The sequence below is a fragment of the Sinohyriopsis cumingii genome, chromosome 6 (genome assembly GCF_028554795.1).
Source record: "Sinohyriopsis cumingii isolate HCF-2022 chromosome 6, ASM2855479v2, whole genome shotgun sequence".
In the NCBI taxonomy this organism is placed as follows: domain Eukaryota; kingdom Metazoa; phylum Mollusca; class Bivalvia; order Unionida; family Unionidae; genus Sinohyriopsis; species Sinohyriopsis cumingii.
Window position 1 is genome coordinate 91,754,239 of NC_142966.1, and position 19,790 is coordinate 91,774,028.

The window sequence follows — 19,790 nt, forward strand, 5'->3', positions numbered from 1 at the left end:
TATATTTTAGGGATGATTTGTATGGTAAGTGCAGCACGTTCTCGGAAGAGAGGAAAGAAACATCTAAATATGACATCATAAAAGAGGAAAGAAACATTTATGACAATGATTTTGAAATGTTTAATAAACTGCAGACAAATCTTTTTACAAAAACAATTAAAAAAGTAAGAGACCCTGATGATTTTTCAGTTCTTTTATCAATAAAAAAGTCTCAATTTAGACTTGTTACACAAAAATTTCAATTTCAAATGCTCATGGACCCACCATAAAAAGACTAAATAAATCCCTAATAAATGTATACACAATATGTAACTTACAGTGTATCTGCTGGTTTCCATTTGGATAAAAAAATCAACTGTTTCTTTGTCCGGTCTGGAGTAGTACAGTCGGCAGTATGATGGATTACCATCTCGTCCTGCACGTCCCGACTCCTGGTAATACCCTGCCATTGATTTTGGCAGAGTCCAGTGGGCAACAAATCTGTTGTTGAGAAACATAACAAGGGCAAGTTTACCGTAGTGTGAGAGTGAAGCTGCTAAAATTACAGCTAATATCAAATATTATAGAGCTCCCTTTTTCAATTACATGAAAAGAAAGAAAGGCTTAACAAATTTTAAATTGGTAATATTTATTAATATTTTCATTTAAAGATGAATCAATGTTATAAAAAGCTATATTAATGTCATTAACAGTTAGGAATGATCATCAAAATCAATGCAAAACCATTTGTAAGGCAAACATTGTAAACTATGGTTTTTTTGCGAATATAAAAACAATATATATTTACCCAATGACATTAACACTAACATTAATTAACTCCTCTACCTCTCAAATCCTGCCCTCTCAGAAAGAAAATGTCATCTTGTCTGTCTATATATTCAAGAGACTGAGAGAAGAACTCTTCTAAAAATCCTCGCATTTCTACTGCATTGACCTGTATACCAGATATTCAACAGTTAAAGAAGAATGACAAATCAATGATGATGTTTGCATTGCTGGGAGGTGTGGGTGGGCCTAATGCTTGCATTGCTGGGAGGTGTGGGAGGTCCTAATGCTTGCATTGCTAGGAGGTGTGGGAGGTCCTTATAGTAAAGTGATAGGATAAGTATTCTCTGCAAAAATTAATTTACCGTATATACTCGTGTATAAGCCATGTTCACATGTTGTTGTTGTTGTTGTTGTTCTAGGGTTTAACGCCATTTTTTAGCACAAGATAGGCTATATATGGCGGCCAGTATAACTGGTGAAGGAAGAACCCTGGAAAACTCAGGGAAGAACCACCAACCCACGAGAAGCTACTGGCATGTTCACATATAAGCCAACCCCCAAAATGAACAGCCATAGACACTAAAAAGTGTATGACCCGCGTATTAGCTGACTTACAACTTTGAGGCATCTTAAGATGCACGAGGTAAGTTCTAAATGCATTTATTTAGGCAACTTGTATTGAAAAAAATTACAAGTATAATTATCTCGAAGTTGGCGTGCAGGATTATTAAAAAGAAATGGTATAAACTTGTTTGAAAAGTAATTTGATTTTCTATTTTCTTATTGTTTCTGCCTAATTTAAATCTGTGTATAATTTAATTGAATGATGACAAGAATTTAGCAATCACGAGTTCCTGTAACACTACCTATCTCTTTTGACTCAACTATTGTTTTTTATGCATTATTGCATTAGACATTTTATATCAGTGCATTGGTAATTATATTTGTACATGTACTTTGCTTTGAAATTGTAAATATCTAAACTCATTAAAATGTAATCCCAATATGACAACACAATGAACAAACAATATGGTTCGATTCAATGCTCGCAATTAGGCTACTTAACGTATTTACATAATGGTTCCACTTCATGTACATTGTAGGTTTGATTATGCTCTGAATTGAGTACATCCTTTGGAGTCGAATCATGGGTACCACTGCACTCAACTTTTATGATATCTCCAAAGTACAATAATAAAGTTTCAGAAATAATGCTTCGAAAATTATGCTAATACCATAAAAGCTGAGTTGTAGTTTGCTTTGATGTAAGCAACCTTACACAATACCTGTCAACTTTCATGCCGTGAGAGGAAAAAAAACTCTCGATTTTTGGGGTCACTCCACACCTACCTCCCAATTTCATAATATTTTCTGATTTTTGCAGAGAACTCCTGATTATTACATTATGTCATCGATTTTCATTTCTTCTAAACAAGAAAAGTCCTATATGTTCTGTTGTATCACCTGTGAATTATTGTTGTGACGAAATAATTCTTTTAGTATAAAGAATTTGGTTCTTCACTAAATAAAATGTTACATTTAAACATTATTCATGTAAATTAATGATTTTTTTTTATCTCTACATGTATAATAATACAAAATAAAAAAATAAACCTGAACAAAAAATAAAAAAGAACAATAAAATTGTCCACAATTAGTTTTAATCCAAGAATGATCACTACGAATGCTGTAACTCCATATGTTATAGCTCCATTCCCATGAATGAAACTTACATGAGTGAACACATGGCATTTATTTTACCCTAACTACCAATGTTGAACTGGTATAGTTACCGGTCAAAATTCCCTCTTATCACAAAATAATTCAGGGTTTTACTGATTGACTGGTCTGTGCTGCTGTCACAAAACAAAGACAAATTTGCCGACTATCAACATAGGAGACGCTGAAACATCAAGCTTTCCATTGTGTGGAAAGTTATGTCTGTTCAGCTAAAACACAAAACAATAACTGATTGATGTTGATCTTTGTTGATATATATGAGAATTTTAGCCTTTATTATGACCACTCTTCGTGAACATGTAAATTAAATTTTTAAAAATACTACCCAGTTTGTAGGATCACTTATATCATTGAAAATGAGTAACTCATGAGTGCGTGATTCAATGTAAATAAAACAGCTATTAAGGACTAGCTGAAATGTTATCTGGAAGAATGCAATTTGGTCGAAGCAATGAATAAAGCAAAATCTGCATCTATGTTTGGGAATATATATGGATTTAAGTGATGCTAAGCACGCTTTGCACTGTGTAAGTACTATACATTATAGTTCAGCATGGTCTCCCTGCAAAATAACTGGCCCGCGAATTATGAAGTCTGTATTTACCTTTATTTAACTTCGTGTTGGAGAAATCAGAAAATATGCACATGCAAAATAATAACAAAATCAATCATAGTAATTTATGACAGTTTAGTCATTGTCGGGTCACCGAAAATTACCTTTTTTATACATGCCTATGTCTTAGAACAAGGAAAAAAGTATTGTTTCGTGTCCCAAAATGTACAGCCATTACAGTAGTCAACAAAAAGACCTAAAAACTGTCAAGTTTACACATTGGCCCACGGATAAGCTGAACCTCCTTCTTCCAGGCCTTTATTTTTTCCTAAATTATTCGGATTATAAGTGAGTATATACAGGACTAAAAGATTGACTTCTCTGTTGAATATATTTCTCAATCACATTAGCATCCAGAGAATAAATAGGAAGAAATGCTGAGCATCCTCCCTTTACTATGGTTATCCTTCAAGATAAAATGGTAATAAAATTGACAGTCATGCAACACATGACATCAAAACGTGGGTAATGAAAAATGTACAAGTTTTCTTACCAAGAATAACATCTGAGAGACTCCAGTCAATCTTAAAATTAAAACTTCTGCAGCATCAGTACAATCCAATGATCATGACATTAATAAATCTACTTAAAAGTGGTAAAATTTATTAAGTGGATAATGTCATCATTCCATATATGAGCTGAACATGTGACCAACAGTTTAATGCACATCAGACTTAGGCAGTCTTTACAGTGTACAAAGCTATAAAAGTGTGAAGAAAGTGTAACTAAACTCATGGACAATGGAACTAATCCTTTCTCTGATCATGCTTCAAGTATGGGCCACTCAGGGACTCCTTCCTAAGAGCATGTTTTGTGTATGGACATCTCAAAGACAGTGTAACTATTCCTTTCTTTGAGCATATTTTGAGTATGGACAACTCAAGGACAATGAAACTATTCCTTTCTAAGAGCATGTTCTGTGTATGGACAACTCAAAGACAATGTAACTATTCCTTTCTAACAGCACTTTCTGTTATTGGACAACTCAAGGACAATGAAACTGTTCCTTTCTAACAGCACGTTCTGTGTATGGACAACTCAAGACAATGAAACTATTGCGTTCTAAGAGCACATTCTGTGTATGGACAACTCAAGGACAATGAAACTATTCCTTTCTAAGAGCATGTTTTGTGTATGGACAACTCAAGGACAATGAAACTATTCCTTTCTAAGAGCATGTTTTGTGTATGGACAACTCAAAGTCAATGTAACTATTCCTTTCTTTGAGCTTGTTTTGAGTATGGACAACTCAAAGACAATGTAAATATTCCTTTCTTTGAGCTTGTTTTGACTATGGACAACTCAAGGACAATGGAACTATTCCTTTCTAAGAGCATGTTTTGAGTATGGACAACTCAAAGACAATGTAACTATTCCTTTCTTTGAGCTTGTTTTGTGTATGGACAACTCAAGGACAATGGAACTATTCCTTTCTAAGAGCATGTTTTGAGCATGGAAAACTCAAGAACAATGGAACTATTCCTTTCTAAGAGCATGTTTTGGGAATGGACAAACTCCAACTATTAGATCTGACAGAAAGCATAATGAAAACTGAAATTAAATTTCCATGACTGATATGTAAGAAAGGTCATGGAGACCACAAGAGAAAGCAGAAGAAAAAAAAGATCAATGCATTTTATCAGTGGACATTAAAATATCAACACTCAAGCCAATTCATGCAAAAAAGACAATCATAACTTGTGAAAAATTATCTGAAAGATCTGCAACACTGAGAAAGCTGGGCTTGTGTAATTTTTAAGTTTCAGGATTATTTACACGATAAACGTATTTGTGTATAAAGAGACTTGATTGACAGTGATTTTGTCAAAAAATCAATGAAGTACGAGCTTACGTGTGATTAGTGTATGTACATAGACTGTTGCACCTAGAATACTAAAGGTAAGGGACAGTGTCACACACCCTCAGAAAACATTTTAAAGGGACAAGGCAAGGAAAATAGAAGTACTCAATGCACTATAGTAGCAATTAAATAAAAGAGACAACCTATTTTGTTCCGATAATTTTGCCATCCTTAACATTGCTGTCTGCACTCTACTATCATATTTTCTTGGGACACAAATTATTATAATAAATGTTTTTCCATGTGCTCAAGTAATTCATAACTTAATATAAAATTTGCTTTGTCCTTTGAATACATTCCCCAATCACATTAACATTAGGAAAATAGGCAATGGGAGCAGGGAATGCTAAGCATCCAACCTACACCTTGGGTATCCATCTAGGGAAGAAAGATTGGATTCCCTACGTGAGCAATAACCTGGTCTCCTGCTTAAAGTAACACACCTATGGTTATGTGATCTGTGATAGCATTATCAGATTAATAATGAAATCATCCTATCAAAATTAACTGGAAAATCCAGCAAAGCTAAGAGGCTGTGTTCATTTAATTATGCCTGGTGGTCCTCTGGGACACAGTAATTAGGTATGGTGGTCCTCTGGGACACAGTCACATGACCCACCAGATTTTGTCCCTGCTAAAGATTAACTTTTTCTCCTCATAGAGCCAAATAAAAAAGTCAGCCAAATGAGGTGTCAAGCTACTCAAAGGGATGATGCTACTGACTCTACACCAGCCCTGAAAACAAGCCACTTTCCATAAAGCTAGTAGTTACACCTTGTCACACTGTCTGTACAGAACATCCCACAGAACAATGAATCTACCAAAAATGTATCTGATTTGCATGTTGATCTGAAATATGTATATCTACCTTATGTGTATTAATTTTTACAATAATAGATTATAAGGGTCACTTAGTAAATAATCTATTAAATATTAATTTTCTTTATGGTTGTGAGTTTGTATTTTAAGATGAGGTCATTTCAGTAAGCACATTACATAGCTTTAAGATAGTGGCCGTGTTCGTTCTGATGAGGTCATTTCAATTGGTAAACATGTTACTGTAGCCTTTTGACCAAGGAAGGTGTAAAAGAAATCTTGATGACAAATTTGATGGGATTTTCCCTTGGAAAACCATGTTACCTAATTTCTGATTGGTTAATGTAAAGACATTTTGAATTATATCACTGTGACACATCAAGACTATTGGCACATCAGCACTCTGGAATTTATCTGGAATAACTGATACTTCTGAACTTATGATGAAAGCTTTAAGACTATTTAATATTTCATTAACCATGCTCAAAGTCATTTTTAATCTTTCACTTCTATGTTAGGGAAATAAATAAATTGTTCAAGTTTAGAAAACTTGTTGGTTTTCGCACCTTCCTGTTACTTAGCTTATGACCATACAGTCATAACAAATAACACCAGGGAAAATATTGCCAAGCCAGCATGCACAGGTTGGGAAATTTGGTACTCCAGTTTGAGGAGGTAAGTCACCACTACTGAACTGTCAGGCATAATCAGGACTAACTTCCTGCAGAGTTGGTACTTCCCGAGCTAAAAGGAGTTTACGACAGCTTTCATTTCTAAAAGGTTGATGTGAAGATGCAGTTCCTTGGTCCCTATCAAAGTCTGGCAACAACTGGGCTCCCCAACTGTAATTAATGCATCTGCATATACTGCCATTTCCAGCTAGAGTTTCTCCAGAGGAATTCCTGGTTGGCCAACAGTGGTTGCACCACTGACACAAGAATGATTGCACCTTCTTCATGATATTGACTTTACGCTCAAGTAGACTGTAAAAAGGGCACCATCGATTCAGCAAAGTCATCTGTATGGGGCACACATAAAGGTGGCCCAGCGGGATCAGATATCCTGCTGCATTGGGTCACATGGAGTTTCATGAACTCTCTCATTGAAATCAATGTCCTGCTGGAAATGGACTTAACGAATTCAATGATCCATATGACAGAGACACATGTATCTGTCTTGTTAATTTCAAGAATTTCCAATAAATATCATTAGCACAGGCAACTGTATGGTGAATTTATTAATTAATGCAATAAATGTTATATGTTTTGAAGAAGTTATTATAGAGTCAGACAGCATAATTTTCGACATTTTTCATGTCTGCTAAAATAACCATGTCCACTGGTGAAGTCATGGTTATTTTAGCAGACAATGATATATTAGCAAATCATGCAAATGTCTGATCAAACAACATATTCAGTATATAGAATGCTGGAAACATGAATATTTATTGCAGAAACTAATAAATAAATACACAACCTGACTGCATGTGATCACTATCAGACTCCCCTGTCATGAGCAATCTATATACAGATTGAAAGTCCTCATGAGTGAGTAATGGTTAATAAATTTCCTTCTAGAATCTATTTTTGGCCATCTGAGTCTGCATTTTTTTCCTCCCTCTAAGCTAAACTGGAAAAAATTGCAGACATGTGTTTGCTGAAGGTATCAACTTTTCCTTTTACATTTTCTATCAATAACCAACAACCATTTGATCTTGATTTGTGTCCAAATTAAGCAAGTTCTGGGAGATATTTCTGTCAGTCAATGAAACTGAATGCCTGACATGCTTGTGGTAATAACTGCAGTTGCATCAGTTGATAAATGTAGGAAAGACTTCCATTGGTCAAAACATAACCATGTGATCAGACCCAACTGCATTTATTTCTGTATAAACTGTACAGGGAACTACTTTATAACTTTATACTTCTATAAAAAGAGTCATGTGCAAAGTAACAAATGTAAACACTGAATCGGAAGGCATACACACTGTGTGCCTTTGAAATGAAATAAAAATGGTGGGTTTATATTTTATTTAGAAAATTTAATAAACTGATTTGACAGAATCTAATAACAAATCTTTATAAATTTTCTGAAGATAATTACTTCTTTGGAAGTAGCCCCTGTAGGTTGCCTACACTGCAATGAACACGAAGATAAATTTTAAAGAATACAAAATTACTCATGTGTCTGGTCAAAAAAAGTTTGGCCAAGTCACAATGAACTCATGAGAGCATCAAATCCATGAGTTATTCATATGTCAAGCAAAAGAACATATCCTTTACTTTTAATATTGAACTTGGATCACATATGCCAATTTAGCTAAAAGATTATGGCCCTGCTGTGCAATGTTCAAAACCGTGGATCACCAACCACTGGTAGAATTATTTGTTTCATGTTGATGTAGCTAATACATTGCAGATGGAGAATCCCCTGTTCTATAAATAGTATGCAGCTAAGGCCCTCAACAACAATTGATATGCTTAAACAATGCTCTAAAACTGACAGGAAATATCTTTAAAAAATGAAAATAACAATAAAAAATAAATAAAATGATACAGAATTGCAATTATAAGAGTTTAACATTCTGAGTTTATCATTGTAAAACTGGCAACTGCCAACTCACACAACTTACATAATGCCTTCGAGCATTATTTGCTCTGTGATTTGGCAACTGACGGTTTATACCATGATAAAATCATTAAAAGCAACATTAAACTCTTAAATGACTGCACTCTATTTAGTATGCTTGAGATGCACACATTTCAGTCTATAATTAAATGTAGTGATATTTTACATTTGTTTTATTGGATGCAGCCCATAATAAACAATGAAAGCATATATATTTGGTCCCCCCCCATATCCCCACCCCCTCCTATTTGTTGGGGCTATGGGATACACAAGCATAATTTTCTTCTGCTAAATGACTTGTGCTACTACAATGTGTTAAATTGCACAGTGGTGCTCAGTGGACCCTGACCACTTTGTTATAGCACTAAGTGGGCCCTGATCATTGTGTTATAGCTCTGTGTGGACCCTGTTTACTGTGTTATAGTGGGGTATCACTGCAACTTGCAGAGCCAGTAAAACACCAGCTCTTTTTAAGAACTTATTGTGCCATTTAAAAATATCCAGCCTTAACCCTCTTCTCCTATTTTCACATCACTCTATTTCAACTAGAGAAGTCATTTTACTCAGTCTGAAGTCCAGCATGATTCCTAGAATGGAGATAACAACACTGGACTGAAAGGTTTGAGATTGTGGACATTTCTGTTACAATCCATTTCACCTGCTCTGCTGATATGCTGCAGGCAACCTCAATTTGTGACAGAAAGACTACCAACAATGTCATCAAATACCCAAATTCAAGACTGGTATCCCTAATTTGATATATTTTCCAGCATTCTCACATATCTCACGGCATACTATTCCCACTGCTAATTATCTACAGGGATATTCAAAGAGCAAATATCTGTTAAACAATTAGATCCTATTAGAGGATAATAATTTCATCACAAACCTAACATTGGGCTTATCAACACCCATCCCAAAACTGATGGTGGCACATATGACTGGAAACTTTCCTTCCATCCACTCCAATTGAACCTGCTCTCGTATGTCAGTCTTCAGACCTGCATGGTAAGCCTTGGCAGGCAGCCCTTTTTGACTCAGTTGGTTGGCCATCTCACCACATCCATCACGTGTCCGACAGTACACGATGCCACAACCATGTTTGTTCTAAGAGTTAAAAAAAGACTGAGTGCAACTGATCGATTTAAAGAAAAAACCCACAACATGCCTCATGATCATTGGTAATTTTCCATACTCAGAGCATAAATATCTTAAAAATTTAAATTTGTTGGCAATATCATACTGCCTACATCAGCAGCTAATGTTGATCACATGACTTATAATGGTCATGTGATACGAGACTGGTGTAGATGGTTGGTTACTCAAGTCACTTGTATCTGTTTAGTGTTGGCTTCAATCACATCCTTCACCTTCCTTTTCCTATGGTGTCATTTAATGTGATGACTTTGGTCTGATCAGGAACAATGGAATATCACATAACCGATAACTCTCTTAACTGATATGTTCCTTAATCCTTGTTTCTAAACCACTACCTGTTTCCCCAATGTAATCATTCTCAAAATCATTACAGCTGATATACTAAATGACACCCCATTTTTTTAAAAATTTTCTGTTTTGTCCTTCACATGTAAAAGTTGTCTTAAAAGAGTTGTATGGTTTGTGTCATACATTTTCTCTGACTACTCTAGATAGGACTTCTGATATACCATGGGTATATGGCATATGACTTCTGATATACCATAGGTATATGGCATATGACTTCTGATATACCATGGGTATATGGCATATGACTTCTGATATACCATGGGTATATGGCATAGGACTTCTGATATACCATGGGTATGTGGCATAAGACTTCTGATATACCATGGGTATATGGCATAGGACTTCTGATATACCATGGGTATATGGCAGACCAATGTTGATTCTATTTATGCTAATCCTGGTTATGTGGTGGGGTTTTCTGGCTTTGCTGGAAGTTTGGATAGCTGTTTAACCTCATTGCTGAAAATTTTGAATTCATAAGATATTTATGCTCTGAGTATAGGAAATTAGTAATGATCATGAATTATGGGAAATTAGTAATGATCATGAATTATGGTAAATTAGTAATGATCATGAATATCCAGTGCAAGGAAGCGACCTTTTAAGTTGTACAGCATGTCCCACTTCTGCCTAATAGTGAAATTAAAGAGTATCTTCACCCATATTTGAAGGTACATCAACAGTATCTGTCCATTTTCAAAAGGCTTTTAAGCCATGATGATTTTATCAAAGCTGGTTGAAATGTGTTCTGTTTGTTTCTCTTTCAATAGTGTTGTCTAAATGCTTTTCAATTTGTAATAACAGTGACCTTATATCTCGATGACAGATTAACATATTATGTGTAAAGTGAAAAGCTTTCAAGCTAGTATGCTGTCAAATTAGATCACATTCTGCTGAGTGGTTTTTGCCAAGTTCCTGCCAATGGGATTTTCCTTTTTTAGTAACAGTAGCCATTACTGACAGCAATTTGGCTTAACTTGTACAAATCTGAAATTTATCTTAGCTATGCCAGAATGCTTTTAATCATATATGGTAAAATTTTGTTCAGTAAATGTTTACAAGTTGTTGGGATACACGGCCATGCCATAAACTCACCTGGCCATGTGAGCTAAAAATTATGTCAGGTATGTGCAAATACATACACCAAGTACCATCTAGTGACTTAATTCCAATTTGTCCTACAATAATATTTGTCTTCCTATCTTGTTTTAAATGGTATTAGGATGTATTCAATTATTCATTTCATTAGTTCACAATACACCCACCAAGGAATCTACACACAGAATGCTTTTTGAGACACAAACTTATTTCTTCATGTTGTTATAACTCTGTGGTCTTATACAAAGTTAAGAAATGACAGAAAACCAACAAGTTTTGTAAAATTCAACAAATAATTTATTTCCCTAGAAAACAAAGTGAAAATGTAAGAAAAAATGAACTTATGGTATTGTGAATGAAATCCCAAATAATCCTTGATTATTAACTCAAGTCTTAATGAATGAAGTTCTGAATAAACTTTAGTTGTATTCCAATATAATGCAATGCTGAAAGATTTGATGTACCTGTGATGGCCTGAATAGTAACAATGTGCCAATAGTCCCTTGTTGAATTGCAATAAAAATATCCAAGAATATATCCTTATTTGAATTTCACTATAAATCCAAGTCTCTATTTCCAAGATTATTTTAGATAAGCCCATTAATTTCCAGTGAATAAATAATTTTTAAATAAATAAATTCCAGCCCAAATGAAAGACCGAACACAACAATGAGTTATTTCTGCATGTTATTGCAGAATTAATAATTTTTTCCAATAAACAAGATTTTATTCTCCTCTACCTGACCTAGGTCACAATAAACATTTAAAAAATAAACTATTACCTAATAGAAACTTCTCAAAGGTTCCAAATGTTTACAAGATAAAATCTTAGTTAAAATAAGAAGGTATTTTATTGAAATTAAAGAACATGGTACAGAAAATAATCCAAATACTTACCCTACAGTCCAAAAAATGTAAACAAAATTATTAACAAAACTGTCACTGATTTTGAACAAGGTCAGCTATAAAAATTACAATTCTACATAACCCACACAGATCATAAAAAAAAATAAAAAATAACTAACAAACAACATGAATTAAATAAACATAACAATGTACTGAAACAATTTTGATACAAAAGCAGTATCTCACAGTGAATAATCTTTAATCTAGAATTCCAATTTTAGATACAAAGATTTATACAACCTTAAAATGGCACAATCTTGACAGCCAAGGAGACAGATGATGATTAACTCATTTAAAAAATAAAACAGAATTATCCTCATTCCTCACTAGATTGATGTTCTGCGGTGTTGCACCTTGCCTTTGTTGCCAGGAGACAGTTTATGTACCTTGGTTACCATATAATGATTATGATATATGAATTTGATAAATTTAGTAGAAAAATTTTCTTCAGAATCCCTCAAGGTACAACACTGCTTCTGATAGCCATGTATCAAAAACATGAGAGTTAAAATATTTTCCAACCAAACAATAGTTCCCTATCTTTCTTGTTACAGACTTAGTTATCATGCATGGTCCTAACTATATCATCAACAATGCAAAAGCAAAGCTCACCCAGTTGTCACCTTTGTCTTCCACCACTCCACCCAATGCCTTTACTGCAAAACTCCTCAGGTCCTCATATGGGTCTTCGAGGAGTTCTTTCATCTTAATGTCATAATATAGGTTAGGACGAAAGCTGCCTATCTTGAACTTTGCTAGTGGCTGCTGAAGACCAAGTTGCTGAACAATATCTGTAACAACCTGTGCAGTTGCAGTAGCGGTCAACGCAATACATGGCACTTGCTTCAAATATTTTCTTCGGTACTTCCCCAGTTTTAGATAATCAGGTCGAAAATCATGACCCCATTGTGAGACACAATGAGCCTCATCAACCACGAAATATTTCAAAATCTTCTTTTTCATCAATGATTCAGTCAGACTTTTAAAATGATCTGTTGCAATAAGCTCTGGGGTAACATAAAGCAGAATGGTTTTAGGTTTGTCACTTTCAAGATCGGAAAGAATCTGTTTTCTATCAGTGGCAGACAGTTTAGAATTTAGGGTCTCTGCTGGAATGCCAAGGGAATGTAAATGATCAAGCTGGTCTTGCATAAGAGCTATCAATGGGGAGACAACCAAAGTAAGTCCTCTTGCTGCAACTGCTGGCAGCTGATAGCACAAGGATTTGCCTGCTCCTGTTGGCATGGAAACAAAGACATCTTGCTTCCCTGTAAGAAAGATCAATAGAGAAATTATACTATTTATTAGTTTTTATTTCTTTTGGCACAAGTTTCAATATCATATATATTCCCTTCTTGTATACTGTATAAATACTATTTTACCGGCAAGAGAGTGCCTTTGGAAATAGTAAGTGCTTAACAGACAGCTTCTGGGTCGAAGAACACGCGTCAATAAATAACTCTAATTTGTATGATAAAAATATGTTGTGTTTACAGTCTGATTAAAATCAACATCTTCTTATCTATAAATAGATCTGACCGGCACCAATATGAGGTCACGTCCCACTGATTGTTAGAGTCATCAATGAAATAAAATATAATTACTAAAAATTAATCTCTCACATGGTTCTCAATTCTGTTTTGACACTTCAAATTTAAATGTAACCCATTTCTGATAAACAGCAAATCCAACCCGTACATTTTCTGACACAAGTTGATTCTAGCCTGAGTATCAGTTTTCATTTCCTTTGATTCATCTCAGGCATAATTTCTTACCGAGTGCACAATGTTCACGACAAATTTAATGATTGTGCTAATGATGGACATTTGCTAGACTACATCTTATCAGCCAATAATAATGCACCTATGTATAGCCAATACGAACTGGGCTAAGATAACAGATCACTAGTTTCATGCTTAGGTGGGCATAACTGAATCAAGGTTAGATTATTTTGAGATTATCTTTGATGTCTATGATAGAGGAATAGGGAATTAATTACATGACTTGACTATATTAACTATTGATTAAATATCAGCATTTGTTAAATTGCCCATAAATCATAGTCAATTAGAAAAAACTGAAAAATATGGCCACTCACAAAACCAGATATCAAAGGTAAATGGACAAGCTAAAACTGTGATTTATTGGTTATTAACTTGCTTCAACTGGTGAAATGTTTAAATACTTGGGTCTTTTGATTCATGTACGTGTATCATTCAATAAGAATTTAACAGACATCATATTATACTAACATGATTTATTTTGTGATTTGGAAGTACAAAAAACTGAATGAGGAGTTGTTTTTGTTGTTGTGGGGTTTAATGCCATTTTCAGCACATGATAGGCTATGCATGGCAGCCAGTATTAATGCTGGAGGAAGAACCCGGGAAAACCCCGGGAAGAACCACCAACCCACGAGAAGCTACTGGCAAGCTTTCTCAAACACCCACATTGGCCGAATCCTAGACTCGAACCCATGCAGACAGAGGTGAGATGGCAGTGATCCGTAACAGAGAGCAATTTAGACCACTCTGCCACTCGGGGCCCCTCTGAATGAGGAGATGGAATTGTTTAATATTAGATATATTTGTGAACAGTTAAATCATAAATACTCAAATAAGAATATACTTTCTTTACTGTCTCAGTCTCAGAAATGACCTGCCAGTGATGATCATTCTGGCTCTCACACTAAAAAGCAACAGAAAGTAGGTAACAAATTGTAAGGAGATGGAGAATACATCTCTTCAAGTTGTAAGGAAAATTAAGTAACAGTGGAAAAATGTCTCACGAATTGCTGTGGGTTCAAACTGTTATGAAAGATGACTGGTGCAAGGATGCCAAAAAACCAAACCCATTGGCCACAAAAGGCAGGTCTAATCTTCAAAACTATAGTATAAAATAATTATTTTTCCTACTGAATATACAAAATATAAACACAGCCATACCTGATTAGAAAGAGAAATGCTTGTATAAAAATTAACAATGGGCAAATCTGCATCAATGTCTACTTTTGTGTCTCTTACAAAAAGATGTACATGTTTCTCTTTATTCAACACAACATATGAAAAACTGTTTGCTCAACGAACAACCCCAGCAATGAGGTCATGGTGATCGAAAACCAATGTTTATTCAGATTTAATTTTTGACTTTTGAGATCATGAAATTATGTGAGATATGGATGTTTTTTAGAAGTCATGCACTGTATTGGCACTGACACTAAATGCACAAAACTTGGCCATTGAATTCCCTAATATGTATTTTGTTAGTAATTTAGATTTGGTGGAACAACACAATCATAACAGGTTTTACTCAAACTTGTATCTTAGTGTCAAAATAGCAACATTATCTTAATGTGAAAATGATTTTCTTTTGGTTTAAAAGATTACATGGAAGAATAGATCTTTGCATAACAAATATGATTCTGTGTTACACTGATCTCAAGAGTGATTCTGTGAGATTATAAGAAATGCAGTGTCATACTGATCTCAAGGAGAGAGGCTGTTAGATTGTACAAAATTCTTTATCATATTGATCTCAAGGTTGGAGTTTGTGAGATTGAAACAAAACCTATGAAACACTCATCTCCAGGAGTCTGAGATTGTAACAAATTCTGTTTTACACTGATTTCTAGAAGCAAGTCTGTGTGATTGCAACATATTCTGTGGCACTCATTTCAAGGAGTGAGACAGAGCTGGTAACAAATTCTGTCAGATAGTTTTCTCACACTTAGAGGCATAACAGTATGTGAAGCTGCTCAGATGTTCCCCGTGTTTCATACAATTCTACAAATGAAGTCTTTTATAAGAAGGTATGATATTATGCTGAATATGTCCAAGGATTTCCAAGTTGCTGTTAGGTCTTGAAATTAACACTTGCAAAATGCATGTTCAATATTTTATTGCTCCTGCATCATTTTTTAAGTGTTAAATTTTCCAGTGATGTTATAGCAAAGCATCAGTAATATGTATAAAAAGCACTTAAAGTATTTTATCACAAAATGCATCCATACTGCCAAAACATAAAATACACACACTGCCAAAACATAAAACATACACACTGCCAAAACATAAAACACACACATAGCCAAAACATAGAACACACATACTGCCAAAACATGAAACACATATTGCCAAAACATAAAACACACATGCTGCCAAAACATAAAACACACATACTGCCAAAACATAAAACACACATACTGCCAAAACATAAAACACTCATACTGCAAAACACAAAACATACATGCTGCCAAAACATAAACTACACATATTGCCAAAACATAAAACACACATACTGCCAAAACACAAAACATACATGCTGTCAAAACATAAAGCACACATATTGCCAAAACATAAAACACATGCTGCCAAAACACAAAACATACATGCTGCCAAAACATAAACCACACATATTGTCAAAACATAAAACACACATACTGCCAAAACATAAAACACACATACTGCCAAAATATAAAACACACATACTGCCAAAACATAAAACACTCATACTGCCAAAACACAAAACATACATGCTGCCAAAACATAAACCACACATATTGCCAAAACATAAAACACACATACTGCCAAAACACAAAACATACATTCTGTCAAAACATAAAGCACACATATTGCCAAAACATAAAACACATGCTGCCAAAACACAAAACATACATGCTGCCAAAACATAAACCACACATATTGTCAAAACATAAAACACACATACTGCCAAAACATAAAACACACATACTGCCAAAACATAAAACACACATATTGCCAAAACATAAAACACACATACTGCCAAAACACAAAACAAACATGCTGCCAAAACATAAAGCACACATATTCCCAAAACATAAAACACACATGCTGCCAAAACATAAAACATACATACTGCCAAAACACAAAACATACATGCTGCCAAAACATAAAACACACATATTGCCAAAACAAAACACACATACTGCCAAAGCACAAAACATACATGCTGCCAAAACATAAAGCACACATACTGCCAAAACATAAAAAACACATACTGCCAAAACATAAAACACACATGCTGCCAAAACAAAGAACAAACATACTGCCAAAACATAAAGCACACATATTGCCCAAACATAAACAAACATACTGGCAAAATGTAAAAAAACACATACAGCCAAAATGTAAAACACATTCTGCTTAAATGAAAAACAGACAAACTGCCAACATGTGAAAGACATATTGACAACATGTAAAACACATGCATACTGCCAAAATGTAAATACACACATACTGCCAAATGTAAACTACATGCATGCTGCCAAAATGTAAAATACAAACATACTGCCAAATATAGAACACATGCATGCTGCCAAAATGTAAAACACATGCATACTGCCAAAATGTAAAATACACACATATTGCCAAAATGTAAAATACATGCATACTGCCAAAATGTAAAATACATGCATACTGCTAAATATAAAACACATGTATACTGCCAAAATGTAAAACCCATGCATGTTGCCAAAATGTAAAATACACACATACTGCCAAAATGTAAAACACATGTATAGTGACAAATATTAAACACATGTATGCTGCCAAATATAAAATGCATGCTGCCAAATATAAAACACATGCATACAGCCAAAATGTAGAGTGCTGAGGCATACATGGAAGGCAGCATTGCCCTAAGGTAACAGTAACTCAAGTAGTTCCTAGTGATATAGTCCTCACTAGATGGTTGGCACACATTACTCTTACCTTGGGATGATGCTGAAATCCACGCATACATCAGCCATTCAAAAAAGGGCCAACAGCTGATGGACACACGTGTTCATTTCTGATAGGGATTATTACCAAAGAAAGTATGTGTTCTGAAGGATTTAATGCTATGGGTCAAAAGAAGCAGGATTTCACTAACTATCTTCATACAACCGTCAGTCAAAAAATAAAATTATTAATTACTAGCAAGTGGAAAATAGAACAAAAGCATTTTGGCATGAAGATCCATTCCAGATAGCGAAGTCATAAAATTCTGATAGCTCGATGCCTAGAGGACCCAGCAAACTTAAATGATCTTATGTTGATAGTATTGTCATTTAGGTGCCTGGGTCCATGAATTTACCCCGCAACTTTGCCATTAGCACCTGCCTATATTCAGTAACTCAATAAGCATTTTTGCGGACAAAAATATATAAAAGCACATCGTATATTTGTGGACAAACCTAATACTTGTAAAATTAATGAACACACTGGTCCAGCCATACCTGAATAAGCCTACACCCCAAAATCATGGGTCAAACTATAAAAGATGAGTCACAGCAAAAATCTGATGAGCAGTTAATATAGCTGGATAAAAATCTATTAATATATAGCAACAATCACCAGGATTCGTTACAAAGAAAATCAGGAGTATCCGTCAATGACTCAAGGGATGGGTGGGGGGTGTCTAACCTGTAACAATATTGCTACAGGTTAGTGTGTGTGTGTATGTGATTTGGATTTTTAACGAAGCTTTAACAATTTTTCAGTCATATCGCTACGATGTCTGCAGTGTGGCAGTTTATAGTAATGTCTAGCACTGGGGCATCATGCCACAGACATGTAGCATGATGTCCCACCCAGTCACATTATCCTGACACCAGGCCGACCAGTCCTAACACTAACCTCTTAATACTGAGCATCAAGCGAAGCAGCTGTTTATTACCATTTTTATGTCTTTGGTATGACTCGGCCGGGGATCAAACCCACAATCTCCCGCATCCGAGGCGGGCGCTCTAACCACTAAGCTACCGGAGCGGTTGCTACAGGTTAGACGCCCCATCCCTTGATTCAATGACGGATACTCCTAATTTTCTTTGTAACGAACCCATGTGGCAACAATTATGTATCAATCTGACCAACAACAGAGTGCATGCAATAGTAACTGACACTTTTCACGTTTGCCACTGCCTTTTTTTTTTTAAACGAATTACTAGTCCCACAATGTAAGACCCTGATATTTATGTTTCGTGGGTCGACCCCAAAACATAAATATCAAGGTCGATGTCTTACATTCTAGGACTATAAAGCTACTCAAATTGGTATGTAATCGTTCTTGGCGAGCAGTCATGCCGTGTCATTATTATAAATATATCCCATATATATCTATCAATATATTTACCTCTACTGATGGTTTCAATTGCTTCTCTTTGTATGTCTGATTTAAAGTCGTTGTGTTTAAAAACAGTCGACAATATATGTCGAAGTTTGTTATCACTCTCTGTATAACCTTCCATGCTGACACGACGATCATCTAACTTCCGGTAAAGTATATGTATATGTTCGACTGGTAGCCTCGCTTGTTCGAAATGACAGGTATCCATCAAAATACTTTATAAAACTATTGATGGATGAACATAAGAACTTGACGGCGGTTGTTGCTGTTGTTGTTGTTGTGGGGGTTTTTTTTCCCCTAAGTAAAGACCGACCAAACTAAAAAAATAGTTGCCAGATATTCTCTTGTGGATGGCCATTTCTTTTTTTTTTTCTTTCTTCTCATATTTTATTCTTATCTGGATACCAATTTTCTTGAACAGCGATCAATGCCAAAAGGATCCGAACACATCCAAGAAGAAACATTGGTACTCATAGACAAGTACACAAGAGAGAAAATATGTGAAAATGATTTAACATAGTTTACCGGAGCATGAAACGAATCCAAAATCAACTTAAAGATTGTTTTTCAATTTCATTTTCTTTTATCAAATTTATACCTGATAACAAAAATCTGTGCCATAAAAAATAAACAAATTTGCACAGGTGCTCGACGCGAGCATGATGTTGAGAAAAAAAACACAACAATAATCTGAAGGAAAAAAAATCATACAGA

General features: G+C 34.9%; 1 protein-coding gene across 4 annotated transcripts in view; it reads right to left on the bottom strand.

Annotated features, from left to right (window-relative positions):
* LOC149797443 (ATP-dependent DNA helicase Q5-like) overlaps positions 1–19,238 on the bottom strand; it is a 59,380-nt gene extending 40,142 nt beyond the window's left edge. For 3 of the 4 annotated variants that reach the window (XR_016421821.1, XR_016421820.1, XM_089962253.1), the window contains exons 1-4: positions 19,083–19,237; positions 12,549–13,204; positions 9,316–9,533; positions 318–480 (exon numbers count right to left, since the gene is read on the bottom strand). Coding sequence is in view for 2 of the 4 variants with exons in the window: in XM_089962253.1 (XP_089818379.1) it covers positions 318–480; positions 9,316–9,533; positions 12,549–13,204; positions 19,083–19,197 (1,152 nt within the window). In the remaining 2 variants the exon portion in view is untranslated. Of the gene's footprint in view, positions 1–317; positions 481–9,315; positions 9,534–12,548; positions 13,205–19,082 lie in introns of all 4 variants that reach the window. The other variant, XM_089962254.1, reaches the window with a different exon arrangement.
* Positions 19,239–19,790: the final 552 nt, after the last annotated feature.